Raw genomic sequence first — 14,725 nt, 5'->3', positions numbered from 1 at the left:
AACAACACACTCTGTAGCATCAGTTTGCAACTGATGGATCGTAAGCCAAAAGAAAGCGGGTCTCCAACAGCTCTGCCATTGCTGTTTACCCCCAGAGAGAGCCAGGTGGGAGAAAGAGGGAGAAAGGAGGAATGCAAGTTATGGAGAAATACTTGCCAAATGTGGTAAAAGCGGTCAGAATTGGGCTCCATGTTCCAGAAGAGGGGGTTCAGAGAAGTGCCATAGCTAAGTTTGTAGACTACTGACCTACGTTATTAGCACCAATGCAGCTAGCTAATCCACTCCTTTGCCCACTCAGCCTCCACAAGGGCCATCATCTCCACCACCAACTAACTCTTCTCTGGAATCTGAACTGGCATGGACACTCCTAGTTAATTCTTTTCTCTTTTACCTTCCCCCCACTCAGTACCCAAGCTTAAAATGGGGATTCATCGCAAAGCCTGTGACTGACAGAACAGCCTTCCACTTCAAACATGGCTCCATTTACTTAGAAGCCAGCACTTTTTATTTCAGCAACGCTTCCCTCCAAGGAAGAATGATCAGAATTGCAGCCTTCAGGTGACAGTGCAGATATATAACAGGACTGAAACTTACATATAAAACTATACTTAATTCTTGATAGCTTTACATCAGACACTACAATTGGTTCCCACTCTGTGATTGTTCCTGGAACTGAAGCTATATTAGTCTAGTGATTGAATTATAATGGAAGACGATGTCCGAAATAATATTATAGTCAGTTTTAGAATTCACGCTCCCTCTACAATTTTCTGCAGAGAACAGTTACTGCTAAGAATTTATTTATTTTTATTTATTTTAGTACCTGGCTAGGCTCTCCACATCATGTAAAAATGTGGGTGTACTGGCAACAAACTATTCAAGTTATTTTACTGACTCTGCATTTTATTGCAGCACACACGGCTGGAGCATCTATTCTTTCCCACCCTACTGTGCATAGTTATATCCCAATTTGACTACATAGTCCCAAATATTATATACCAAATGAACATCGCATCTATTGTTAACCGGCTGGGCAGAATGGGTTGCATAACAGCAGCTTTGCAATGCCACCATAAAAGAAGGATATGTTGGTATATTGGAGTAACAATAATTCATGCATTTATGCAAAGAATAGGAAGTTCAGTTTATAAGGAACAAAAGAGAGATGTATAATGCATACCAGTACTACTATTTTATGTTAAGCCTATTTAAAAATGATGAGGTTGCCACTGTAATGTGTGCCACTGAAATCACTTTCAAAGTTAGGTGTGTTGCTCTATCAGTTGTTAGAATTATGGGTTTCCTTGATAAAGGATCTGCACCGTTAAAAGCTTTAAAAAGAAAAAGGCAACAGCAGTTTTCCCCATAACGGTTAACTCAACGCTGGGAAAAGCTGTACTTACTGAATTTAGGTAAAGGTAAAGGTACCCCTGCCCATACGGGCCAGTCTTGACAGACTCTAGGGTTGTGTGCTCATCTCACTCTATAGGCCGGGAGCCAGCGCTGTCCGCAGACACTTCCGGGTCACGTGGCCAGTGTGACAAGCTGCATCTGGCGAGCCAGCGCAGCACACGGAACGCCGTTTACCTTCCCGCTGGTAAGCGGTCCCTATTCATCTACTTGCACCCGAAGGTGCTTTCGAACTGCTAGGTTGGCAGGCGCTGGGACCAAACGACGGGAGCGCACCCCGCTGCGGGGATTTGAACCGCCGACCTTTCGATCGGCAAGTCCTAGGCGCTGAGGCTTTAACCCACAGCGCCACCCGCGTCGAATTTACCACACCACTATTAATCGCAGAGAACCCGTTGAGAGGGGGGAAAGAGTGGTAACTATGCTTACAGATGTTTCACACTACAGCCAGCAGCAAACACACCACCACAACCACATCTAAGGTAAAGGTAAAGGGCCAGTCTTGCCAGACTCTAGGGTTGCGCGCTCATCTCACGCAAGAGGCCGGGAGCCAGCGCTGTCCGAAGACACTTCCGGGTCACGTGGCCAGCGTGACAAGCTACATCTGGCAAGCCAGCACAGCACACGGAAACACTGTTTACCTTCCCGCTAGTAAGCGGTCCCTATTTACCTACCTGCACTCGAAGGTGCTTTCGAACTGCTAGGTGGGCAGGTGCTGGGACCGAACGACGGGAGCACACCCCGCCGCAGGGATTCGAACCGCCGACCTGACGATCGGCAAGTCCTAGGTGCTGAGGTTTTACCCACAGCGCCACCCGCGTCCCCAACCACATCTAGGTAGTACTTAACTACGTAAGAGGTTAGGAAATAGGGAGTTTCAGTGGTTTGTATATTTCTTCTCCATTCCACTTCCCCCCGTTCTTTCGGTAGTTTGATTTCACCCCTTTTAGCATTGGCCTGGTTAATGCCAACCAGCGAGGACTTAAAAACGGGGAATCCAAGATTTGAGATGGGTTTCTAAGCCCTGGTTATAGGGCAAGGCTGCTTCAGGAGTTGCCCCCCAAGGCCAAAAGGAGGGAGGGCAGCTGCAGCCCAGCACCAGTGGAGGAGGACAGGACAGAGGGGGAAGAAAGAACTGAGAGTGGTGGAGGGGGCCCTCTCCCCATCCTTTGGACCCCCTGGGAAAATTGACATACCTGCTGTACCTGGAACTGGGTGTGAAGAGAGCAGCTAAATGGGACACAGCTGTGGGGAGCCTCAGGAAGTACCATCCACCCTGGGCCTTCCCATAAAAAGCAAGTCTAGTGTGAGAGACTAGGGTGATGTCTGCTGTTTCTAGAACCTTTCTTGTTGTGAGACTTATGTGGGTGAACTGAGCGTTTGTTTGGACCCCAGGTGGGAACCCAGAGGCAGTGGAGGAGGGTGTACCAGAAGGAAAATGAATTAATATTGATGCGTATATTAGTAACTTTGTATTAATATAACATTTTTAGATGCAACTGTTTTGTTGTTGCTGCTGTTTCCTCCAGACCACACCTGGAATACTGTGTCCAGTTCTGGGCACCACAATTTAAGAAGGAAGTTGACAAGCAGGAATGTGTGCAGAGGAAACTAACCCAGACGGTCAAGGCTCTGGAAACCAAGTCTTACAAGGAACGCTTGAAGGAGCTGGGTATGATTAGCCTGGAAAAGAGGAGACTGATAATAATAATAAATTTTATTTATACCCCACCCTCCCTGGCCAGAGCTGGGCTCATGGTGGTTAGCACCAGTGAAATTACAGTAAAAACATAATAGGGGAAAAACCCAATTTAAAATTCAGGTTAAAATGCAATTTAAAATGCAGCCTCATTTTAAAAGTAGCCCATAGATCAAAACCATAAGGGGAGGGAAACATAAGGGTCAGCCTGAGTCCAAACCAAAGACAAGGCAGAACAGCTCTGTCTTGCAGGCCCTGCAGAAAAGTCAAGTCCCGCAGGGCCCTAGCCTCTTGTGACAGAGCGTTCCACCAAGTCGGGGCCAGTACTGAAAAGGCCCTGGCCCTAGTTGAGACCAATCTAACCACCTTAAGACTTGGGACCTCCAAAATGTTGTCATTTGTGGACCTTAAGTTCCTCTGTGGGACATACCAGGAGAGGCGGTCCCATAGGTATGTGGGTCCTAGGCCTCATAGGGCTTTAAATGTCAAAACCAGCACCTTAAACCTGACCCTGTACTCCACCGGGAGCCAGAGCAGTTGGTAAAGCACTGGATGAATGTGATCCCGCGAATGTGATCCCGCGAATGTGATAGCCATCTCCAAATATATTAAGGGCTGTCACATGGAGGACAGAGCATGCTTGTTTTCTCCTGCTCTGGAGGGTAGGACACAAACCAATGGCTTCCAAGTTACAAGAAAGGAGATTCCAACTAAACATTCAGAAAACACTTTCTGACAGTAAGAGCTGTTCGGCAGTAGAACAGACTCTCATGAGAGGTGCTGGACTCTCCTTCCTTGGAGCTTTTTAAGCAGAGGTTGGATGGTCATCTGTCCTGAATGCTTTAGCTGCAATTCCTGCATTGCAGAGGGTTAGACTAGATGACTCCCTTCCACCTCTAAGATTCTATGATTCTAAGTTATCTGTTGCTGCTTCTGTTTGCTGAACAACACTTAGGAGATATTTTGAATACAGTCAATCGTCATTTTTCATGGGGGTTCCAGACCTCCTGGCCCATAACAGCCGAGTATGCATAAGCCCATTCTGCCCCTCCATGACATTTTGGAACTACTTCCAGATTCGGAGCACAACTACGTGTCATTTAAATGCGTCTAAATCGGGTGTTGCCTGTATAGTAAACAGTGTAGAAATTAAACAATCAATCAATCCTAGCTGGCACCAATATAGAAGTAATTCCGTGCTGTGGTTAAAACAAACCATGAAAGAGAGTATCTAATTCATGCTTGAGATGGAGTGAATAAACCCAGAATGCACTTCCTAAATGGGAAGAGAATGTTATGGCTGCTACACCAGACCAGAAAAACCATAAGAGCCCATGAGAGGAAATGACAGCTATATGATCACAATCATGAATACAGTGGTGCCTCGCAAGACGAAATTAATTCGTTCCGCGAGTTTTGTCGTCTTGCGATTTTTTTTGTCTTGGGAAGCACGGTGTCGGAAAAGTTTTGGAAAAGCTTCAAAAATCGCCAAAGTCTTTAAAAACCTCAAAAAAGGCTACCACACCGCGTTCTATGAGTTGCTCCTCGAAGTCAAGTCGCAACTGTATTAACGGTGTTAAGAAAAAGGAAACAAACTTGCAAGACGTTTCCGTCTTGCAAAGCAAACCCATAGGGAAAATCGTCTTGCGAAGCAGCTCAAAAAACAAAAAACCCTTTCGTCTAGCGAGTTTTTTGTCTTGCGAGGCATTCGTCTTGCGAGGTACCACTGTATCCGTTGGATTCCAAGGGAGAAAGGTCAAGCAGCGGCCTCCACACCAGGTGGTAAACATGTGTTCTAGATTAACCATACATCCACATTAGTGTACAGTGACTATTCCCATTCTATATGCAAAAACCATTAATCTACTACGCTTATTTATAAATAAGTGAATAATTCATCTATCAAGAGCAAATAATAAAAAATCTAGCATCTGAAAGCAAATAAAAGTATTAATGAAATTCTTGTTGTGGAATATCAATGGATTCAAGGGATGCTTCCTGGCAGGCTTTGTTTGCTCCCCCCCTAGATTTATTCTTGTCAGGGAGACATCAGTGTAACATAAGAGGTAATTGAGCAATTGAGGCATTTACATTACTGGTTAAAATAAGAGTTGTTAGTTACCATTAGCAATTTCAAACCACTTTCAGTAGCTCATATGTATGAGGTAACAGTGATCTGGCATGGTAGAGAATTTGTTCAGCAGGTGAACCAAGACATAGGCTGGAAGAGGGGCCTACACCAGATACATGCCACACAGGTTCAGTGCTGACATAGCATTCTTGATCAAATAATTGTGGCTTGAGGACACTATGATGATGATGATGTGATGATGATGGTGATGATGATGGTATTTATATCCCGCCTTTTCCCCAGTCTGAGCTTCCCTCCTTGTGCTCAGACCCTCCCCCATCGACCCTCTTCCCCTCCTGTGTACAAATTCTCTCATTCCATCCTTTGCTGCAAAGAATAAGGGGATCCCTCTGATACCCTGATCCTAAGTTGTTTATCTTTGTCGACAAACAACAAAACTACATTGTGGGAGTAACTGGCTCTCTTAAAAGAGGGAGTGCAGTACTGGTCTTCCGTTAAGGCCAGCGAGTATTAAAGTTTGGGCACTACAATATTTACCTAAGCCAGGGTACGGTGAGCCTGGTCTGTGGCTAATCCTCTCCAGGTTTCATCCTTGTGGCTGCATAAGTGCTGGGCATAGTTACAGGGCTGGCACCTATGCCCTTCATCTCTTCATGGCCCTGCCAGTAATGCATGGCTTGCCGGACAGCTAAGTGGGTAGATCTGTACCAGCCCCATTTCTAAACATGAGGCACGGCAGCACAACACATGCAGCAATTACTTCTCACATTCTTTGGGGGTTTTTAGGCTACTGTCCCTGTATTCTCCTTTTCAAGGAGACTGGGGGCATGAAGGGATGGGCCATTGTGAGCCTAGGGCAGTTTTTTAGCAGCACCAGCGCTGGGTGTTGTTGAAAGGCAGAGCCACAAGCCATGTTGCTGCATTCTGCACTAGCTGCAGTTCCTGCCCTCAAGCTTATAATCTGAAAAGGACACACCATCAAAGGAAAAGGGAGGAAGGGAGGAAGAAAAGAAAGAAAGCACAAGCACTATTTCTTACTTCCATGTTTGACTACCTCCCAAATGTCAAAACACCTTCTCAAATGTGGCTTCAAGGCAGTTGGATGCTGAGTTCACAGGATGGGGCCTCATCCTTCTTGGGCCTAGCAGAAATCTGCTTGTGTCAAATAAGTCTCATCGTGGAGGCATCAGAGGACACCTAGAACAGAGGGACCTTGCCATAGAAAAAAGCTCAGATTTAAAGAGAGCCCTGGCAACACATCAGACTTCCAGGAGGAAAGATGGCGGACTAATTGTCTATTGCCAACACTCTGTCGACAGAGACAATTATGTGGCGATTAATGATAGCCAAGACATAAATCTTGGTTAACACACACACACACAGAGAGAGAGAGAGAGAGAGAGAGAGAGAGAGAGACTTGAGAGCAGATAGTTCTTCTGCTTCTCCTCAACAGGATGGTTGGTTCCAACAGCCTTTGCGGGGGGCGGGGGCAGCCAGTGGGGGAAAGTAGCAGAGAGTAAAGGTAAGTGTAAATGGCCACTCACCTGGCTGCCTGCCACTGCTTTCCTTCCTCCTAACCAACAGCTGTACACTCAAACCTAGACCTTCTCCACTGTCTGTATTTGCAGATGAAAACTTAAAAGAGCCATTAGCAAATCGCACCTCAACAAGTCAAGATGATTACAACTGCCTCTTTAACTCCATTATTTGCAAAACAGTTTCCATAGCAGCCTAACACCGGAGTAATTATGCTGCTTTGAAAGAGAAAGGCAAACCTTGCAGAGAGACGTGGTAACTATGCAATACTTTGTGTCGTTTATGAACAAGAAACCAAAAAACCCCTGAGACCTTTACGTTCTCAGTTTGGCTTACCCTGTCCACTTTAAAGTGTGTTAAGGCAGTAATTAGTGTCCCGTGGGCTTAATCTATCCTGACAAATGAAGGGCTTTCCAGCTTTAGCTAAGCACTTATGCTTAGCCAGATGCTGAAGAAAGGGGGAAGCGAACAAACTTTCATGGCTGTACCATCCTACTTTACCTGCTGTCTCCCTCTTGCTGCCAGAACCAGTCTTGGTCAGCTACAACTGCACCAGGGGTAGCCAACATGGTGCTGTCGGGCTACAGCTCCCATTATCTCTAACCACTGACCATCAACACCTGGAGGGCACTATGTGGTCTACCCTTGGACTACACCAGTACTGTCAAGAGGAAGACAAAATACTTGTCCCATCATTACCCATGTTTTGCTATCAAGTGGCCCGTTAGGTAGTCATTGTCGGCTGCAGTTATGCAGGCCACGGCTTTACAACAGGTCTAGTTTGCTAAAGCACATCAGTTCCTAGAAAAGCACCATCATCTTATTTCTGAAAAGGGAGAAGCTGTTGTTTGCCAAAAAAGCAATCTTCTGTGACTCAATTTAGCTGACCAGAGGAGTCCAGGCATGAAGCCACTGTTTTAAAAGCCTAGAAAAAACAGGACCATCGAACATAACTTGCTTTATCAAAAGGATGCCAAAACAAGAAAGAAACTGGCCAACATGTTTTCCAAAAAGAGACATCGTGTCATTTCCATTTCAGTTTAAGCACTGATTTTCCCCATGAAAATAACCACCTGCTTCAGAAACTTTACTGTGGCAACATTTCACTTAAATTTCAGTCATCACTCTTTGCCAACTGTACACTTGAAATTTCCCCAGCAATCCAATACATTAAAACAAAGCCAAGCTGTAATTAGTTTTCCTGGGTAGAAGGAATGGAGTCAGCAATAAAGATGACAAACCTGTGTTTTGCCAAGAGACAGAATCCATAATTTCCCTCTCTGGGATTTAATCTAGCAGTCTTGAATTAACACTTTAGAAAGCTGTATTAGAAACCTTCTTTGAGATTATACATTGCTTTAATTTTCTCTGGGAGCGTAATAGCCAAGGATTTAGCTGCTTCATCTGAGTAGAAATCTAAGAAACATAGTCTAGGGTCCATGGTGTGGAACATCGAGCCCAAGAGCCTAAACAGGCCCCCTAGGCTTTTCCATTTGGCCCATGAGTCTGTTTCAGCAAAGCCACAATGACCAAATAATATTACTCCTTTCCAGTGAAAGGGCAATCCCTGAAGAAAAACTATTGGACTTCTGTAGAAGCAAAGCATACAGTTCCCCATTACTCTTTAAAAAATGAGTTTGCAAATTAATTTTCAGGACATATATTATTCAAAAGGCATTAGTTAACATCAGTAGGCCCTTTTATAGTTATCTTGGGTGCACAGCATGTAGAGAAAGGACCTATATAAACTGCAAGGGCATTGAGTGCATTGAGAGAAGCATATTTTGAAAAAGCTGAACAGCCTGCAGGAAAAATTATTAGCGTTAATTATAAGGAACTGAAAACATTGTTTCCTTAACAATTTCAAAGCCATTAATTCCCCTTTCCTCCACCCCACCTCTCCTTACCAAACACTGACAGGATAGCAGTAGTTTATGGGATGTACTGTGCTTAGGAACATTCAAGGGGTGGGTTAAATTAACTTGCAACTAAAGTGAAGCTGCTCCACAGTCGGCTGCTCCCTGAATTCTTGACAGGTAAACCAGTAAGACCACAATAATATGTACCCTTTAAAAAAAAGTGAAGCAGTGTAGTGGTGTTTTTATTTTTAAAGCATTTAATTCCGGTCTGTCTCCACACACATGTCTATTCTGCAGCTCTGGGAACTTTAACCTTGTTGGGGGGAAAGTGCATACAAACTACCGTATGTATACAGAGGACTTTGGTGCAAATTCAAACAGAAAGTTTATAAATGTTACCAACTTTATTTAAAAAACAACATTGCTCATTTGTACAGTCATAAAGTTCACAGTAAAGTTGGCTTCCTATGTATATTAATTATAGGTACAGAACAACTGTGCCCTTTTACACCAAATCCATTTCTGCTATGTGAAAAGTAATCAGCACCAGACAATATGCAATAAAGAGGAAGACACGCTGTTTTAGTAAAATTAATTTGGAAAATTTAACCGTCAGCTTGCAATGTTAATTCACAACAGTGCTCTTGAATTCACTGGCAGATTATAAGCATTATGTGGAAACAAATTATTAACATCTAATGATACTGTGATCACCTGAGAATGGCTTCAGTAAAGCCTTTCACAGACATACGTCTCTCATATAGCAATTCGTATTTATTTATTTATTTGCCTCATGTTTTATATGCAGGGAGTGACTTGCAGAACCATTTGTATGACTTTAATCTGAAAAACAGTCCTGATGAACATGCAGTCATTTATCAAATGTGAATCACACAAGTGAGGCACAAATCACCTTATATATTTAGCATTCAAAATGATACAATGGCACTAACGACCCGGTGGACATTGATCAGAAGTGGAATTTAAGTTAAATCTAACACGTCTGCAAATCCAGAATATTCTTCCGCAAGCCGGACCACTTTATTGAAATCCATTTGTTTCTTCATCAAACCCACCGCATGACATTGAGGAATAAAGGAGGGTGTGCTCCTGCTTTAAGTATCAATTTGCAGTAAGCACTAATGGTAATATCAAGATACCTGTATCCTGGGAAACTTGCAAGTGCAAGAAACATTAATGTGTAGTAATCGTTCACATGTTTCGGCACTACAAATGCCACATTGCTATTACATGCCATACGTAACAAATATACATGCTCACTCAATCCCACTATGGAATTAAAAAACCCCCACCAAAAACGAAAACATGAAATCCTTGTCCAGGTTACAAATTAAGGAAATGCAAAGACACACTAATTAGTACCCTTTCAGATCTTCCCAAAAAGTGAACAGTGAAACATAACTGGAAGCATTTTACAAATGCAACATAAAAATATACTTATAATGTAAGTTTACACAGCCACCCCACAACAAAAAAATTCTGGGAAGCTCACAAAAGAAATACAAACAGAACTAAATATACAGATTCACCTAGGTACATAATAGGCACGTGCTTTTTTAATCCTATAATTTAATTGCAATCCAATATGTAATGAACTAAATATGACGTTTTGAATGGGATCAGACTTGAATGAGAAAGGTCAGGAGAGCAATAGTGCCTAGAAAATATACCAGAAGTCCATACAAAATCACAATCTCTGGCAGTAACCACCATTCAAATTAATTTCTGAACGACAACTAAGCTTGCAGAGCACACATCTCTGTAGAAATCTCTACTACATGGCTAAATATAGCACCTGAGTGAAACTTCCAATAGGTAACTCAAGAGCATATTGTTTGGAGCCATTGCCCTCTGATTCCAAACACCAACAGCAAGAACATGCACCTTCAGTTCTCTCTGGAAGAATCCCAAGAAGAATTCCTGCTTGGCTTTCACATAACCATATCCCACCTCCCCATCCCCGAACATAAATTAATCACCCTTTTTTATTTGATTTAAAATAAAATAAAAAATCATTGTCTGCTTTGCCCTGGGACCTCCATTGCTCCTTTCACTTTCTGGCAAAATACCTCTGTAAAAATCTCTGTCATTTGCTTATTTGTCTCCCCTCTTGAGGTTCAAATAACTGGCACTTGAACATAACCAAGTTATATGCATTGCACCATACCTTTCTTTTTTAAATAAATCCCAAACCTCTTAGGTGCTTTCCAAGGGCAGATTTATACCCCAGGTTACGCATCTACACCACAATGTTAACCAATCAGATCCTTCCCCCGGAACATGTTTGAATGTTGTTAGCCACTGTGGGCATTTTTAAAATGGAAAGGCAGAGTATAAGTGTAAGAAATATATAAAACACTGGTCATGCCTGACCTGGCCACAAACTGATTCATACTGACGATATCCTCAATAACTAGACCTAGACCCTCATCAGCTATGAATGGATAGAGGGTTCGACTTGCTACTCCCAGCATTTTGCTTTATATTTTAGAGGCTGAAGTGGTGCATCATATCTGCGTTTCCCTTGCCCTCTTTTGTCACATTAGCTACACAGTTGTTTTTGTCACTCCAAAGCTAAGCCTTGGTCAGAAAGGTTGAACAAGAGTCAGTGTGATGTAGCAGTTGAGTTGCTGGACTTGGATGCAGGCTCAGATTCTCAACTGGTCAGAAGCCACACTGGGCGACCTCGGACTGGTCATCCCGTAACCAACCTCAAAGGGTTGTTGGGAGGGTAGCACAAGGAAGGAGGGAACAATGTATTTTTCCTTCCTTGCAGGATGCAAATATATATGATACCTACATAAAGGAAGGCTGGAGACAATAAGGAATCTACTAATGTCATAGGCTTTGAACTGCCATCTCTTTGCTTTCCAAAGAGTCACTTAACAGCTCACTTGGAAGCTAAAGATGTAGACTGCAATCCTATGCACACTTACCTGGTGCTATGCAGCATTGTGACTTGTTTAACAAACAAAACATCTATAGGATTGGGCTGCATGGCTCTTGGGGGGGACTACAGAAGCTTTCCCCCATTGTACTATCATACAGACATGAATAACAAGACCTCACCCATGTTGAAAAGCAGCATTCATTTGTCATAGCAAGTGCCACAGAAAGCTATACCAGAAGCACCCCAAGAACAGAGCAACTTTGCCTGTCTGGTGGGATTTCTTTCAAGCATTCCCCAAGGTTCTCATTACCATTTCCTTGTGACCTTTCCTTAACTACCAGCCTCTGCCAGAGGACAGATTTGTCACTGTGAGCTAAAACGTGGCTCTTGCAAGGTCTCATCCACTCAGCCCTTTGGAAAGGTGCACAGCAGCGGTCCTGTGTCTTTTCCCCACATGCAAGACCCTAGTGCAGTGCAAATTCCCCCAGAAAGAGAGGCATATACGTAACCTGTCAGTCCACACTGTCATTGCTAGTGCTGGTGTGGCATTTTCTCTCTTAGGGACGGTTTCAAACCCCAAGCAAGCATCCCTAATCTATGCAAGAGTTCTTTCCTGGGTGACAACGTTTTCCGACACATTGCTTTGAATGCAACACACCCACCCCTTTGCGGGCAACGTTTTGCCCCAGGTTATCCCTCCGCATCTTTTAAGTGCACCTAAGTTTATTTCTACTAACTATCCAGCCTTGCAGGGGAATTTAACCTGCAAAAGCCATTACTCCCCTTGGAATACGGCTTTCTCCCCACCACCAGAGCAAAAAGGCTACCTGACACTTTTGTCACCCACAAAATGAAGAGCTTTCCATGCACCTTGCATCTCCAGATGCTGCCTTGCCCCTTGGGGTGGAGATGCTTGCTTATATCCCGCCCGCCTGGTTGGTCCGGCGGGGTGCCAGTGGTGCCAGTCCGGCAGGACTCGGTAACATCGTAATTCCAAGGCTCGGGATGAGCAGGAGGGTTCCTGCCTTCCTAAGGAAATGCACATTTCGAGGACCAGAGGAGGGGTAGGTTGAGGGGGGGTGTTGAGGCGATCGCGTGCAGGTTACCTAACTGGCCCACGGACGGGGCTGGGACGCGCGAGTTTCCTCCCCCCCCCCCCGCCCGGCCCGGTGCGCCCTTAACCCCTGACTCACCGGAGCTCAGCTGCATCCAGGCGCAGATCTTGTAGACGGTGGCCGTGTTGCAGAAGAAGAAGAGGATGAAGCAGACGATGCAGGAGATGACGAGCACCATGGAGAGCCCGATGAAGAAGGAGGCGGCTTTGAAGGCTCCCGAGGGCAGGCTGGAGAAGTCGGTGAAGCTGCCCTGGCAGGTGAGTTCCCGGGAGAAGCCGCTGCCGGTGCAGAAGTGGAAGAGCCCGAAGTAGCCCGCCTGGGGCGTCTCCACGCCGTCGCCGATCCAGTAGGGCTGGAAGAAGCAGACCACGTTGACGATGGCGAAGCAGATGGTGAAGATGGCCCACAGCACCCCGATGGCGCGCGAGTTCCGCACGTAGTTGGTGTGGTACAGCTTGGCCGCCTCCTGGGGCGGCAGCAGAGCCCCGGCCGACGAGACCCCGCCCGACGAGGCGGCCCCGGGAGCCGCCGCCCCCGCCGCCGCCGCTCCGGGCATGGTGGCCGAGAAGAGCCCCTGGCAGACGCGCCCCGCCGCCTGCCGCAAGCGCCAGCCCCGCTTCAAGCGCCCGGGCGCCGCGGCATCGCCGGCAAAGCGCGCTCCTCCTTCTCCCTCCGAGCCCGCGGGACACGGCTCTGGCTGGGCTTCGAGGGAGCGAGCCGCCGCCGCCGAGCTACTGCTACTGCTGCCGCCGCCGCGCGCGGCAAGTGCACTGAACACTCCCCCTAGCGCAGCTCCGTCGCGGCGCCGGAGAGCCCGGCTTCCTCGCTGCTGCGCAGCCGCGCCCGGCGCCCGGGGGGGGGGGGGAGAAGCGGGCAGGCGCCCCTCACTCGCGGGCGGGGCGGCGGCGGGGGGGGGGGCTCCGTCTGCCTCCCTCGTCTCCGGCGTCTCCCTCTGTTGCGGGAGCAACAGGAGGACGGCACGTGTCGAGGGCGCAGCGAGAAAAGGTATATGTTTAATATGTGGGGGGGGGGGGGAACGAGAGGATATGTGGGTTTCAGCCTGTTTCCCCCCCCCCTCCTCCTTCAATTTTCCCCCTAATACATCTCGCACCGATAACATTTAATTTTGCACTTGTAAAATTTACCCTGTGCGAGGCGCCAAATGCTCAACAGGCAATGCCTGCCTCCCTGCCTGTCACCACCACCATCGGGGACAGCTGCACCTGTTGAATCACTGGTAATAGAAGGGGGGGGGGACATGCTAAAACGGGGGGAGGGGGCAGAAACCGGGTCCTTCTGAATGGCCCTAGGAGCAGAAAGTTCTAAATCGGCTGTCAAAACACATTAAAAGAAGAACATTTGGTTGATTTACCACAGCAGAATATATATATTTTAAAGGAAGCATCTTTGGATACCGGGACAAAAGTTTTGCCCTTCCTGATGGCTGTAGGAACGCAGTGATCTAATGGCGTAGCGCAGAACTTTGGGGTTGGTGAGCGCAAGTTGATAACCCCACAGGGAAGCCTGTGAGTGTGGTTTCAACCGACAATTGTAGCACAAAATAAAGCATTCGAGTGGTGCCAAGTGGTAATTGCCCAGGGGAAGGACCCTCTTCTGTCTAGCTGCCCTCCATAATTCAGAATTTGTGGAGACTCAGATTTAAGACAGGTCAGTGGCGTAGCGTGGGTTGTCAGCACCCGGGGCAAGGCAAGTAATTTGCGCCCCCTAACCCATGGATTTGCGCCCCCTAACCCGTGGATTTGCGCCCCCTAACCTGTGGATTTGCCCTAACCCCAGATGTTGCGCCCGGTGCGGCCGGCCCCCCCTGCACCCCCCACGCTACGCCACTGAGACAGGTTATCTGAAGGACAACCTACAGAACCTACACATGCTCTGAAATCAGTACAGATGCCATGCTCTTGAGAACCAGCAAGCTGGTAGGCACAAGAGACAGGACCTTTTCAGCTGTGGCCCCATCACTGTGGAAATCCTCCCATCAGATGCATGTCTGGCTCCCTCCCTGGTTGCCTTCAATCGTGAGTTAAAGACTTGACTATTCCAAACTGCTTGGAATTAGGTCAGTGCTTAAGTGCTAATGCTTTT

The 14,725-nt window shown here is 46.3% G+C and overlaps 1 protein-coding gene across 3 annotated transcripts in view; it reads right to left on the bottom strand.

The window, feature by feature from the left end:
* Positions 1-13,403, bottom strand: part of LHFPL3 (LHFPL tetraspan subfamily member 3) — a 279,538-nt gene extending 266,135 nt beyond the window's left edge. Inside the window, exon 1 of one of the 3 annotated variants that reach the window (XM_028746856.2) lies at positions 12,701-13,403. In XM_028746856.2, the coding sequence (XP_028602689.2) occupies positions 12,701-13,178 (478 nt within the window). In that variant the 5' untranslated portion in view covers positions 13,179-13,403. The remainder of the gene's footprint in view (positions 1-12,700) is intronic. The other 2 variants (XM_077935778.1, XM_077935779.1) reach the window with 2 other exon arrangements.
* Positions 13,404-14,725: the final 1,322 nt, after the last annotated feature.

This window comes from Podarcis muralis, chromosome 10 (genome assembly GCF_964188315.1).
Source record: "Podarcis muralis chromosome 10, rPodMur119.hap1.1, whole genome shotgun sequence".
NCBI classification, from domain to species: domain Eukaryota; kingdom Metazoa; phylum Chordata; class Lepidosauria; order Squamata; family Lacertidae; genus Podarcis; species Podarcis muralis.
The sequence above is the reverse complement of the archived record's forward strand: the minus strand, read 5'-3'. Positions and strand labels throughout refer to the sequence as shown.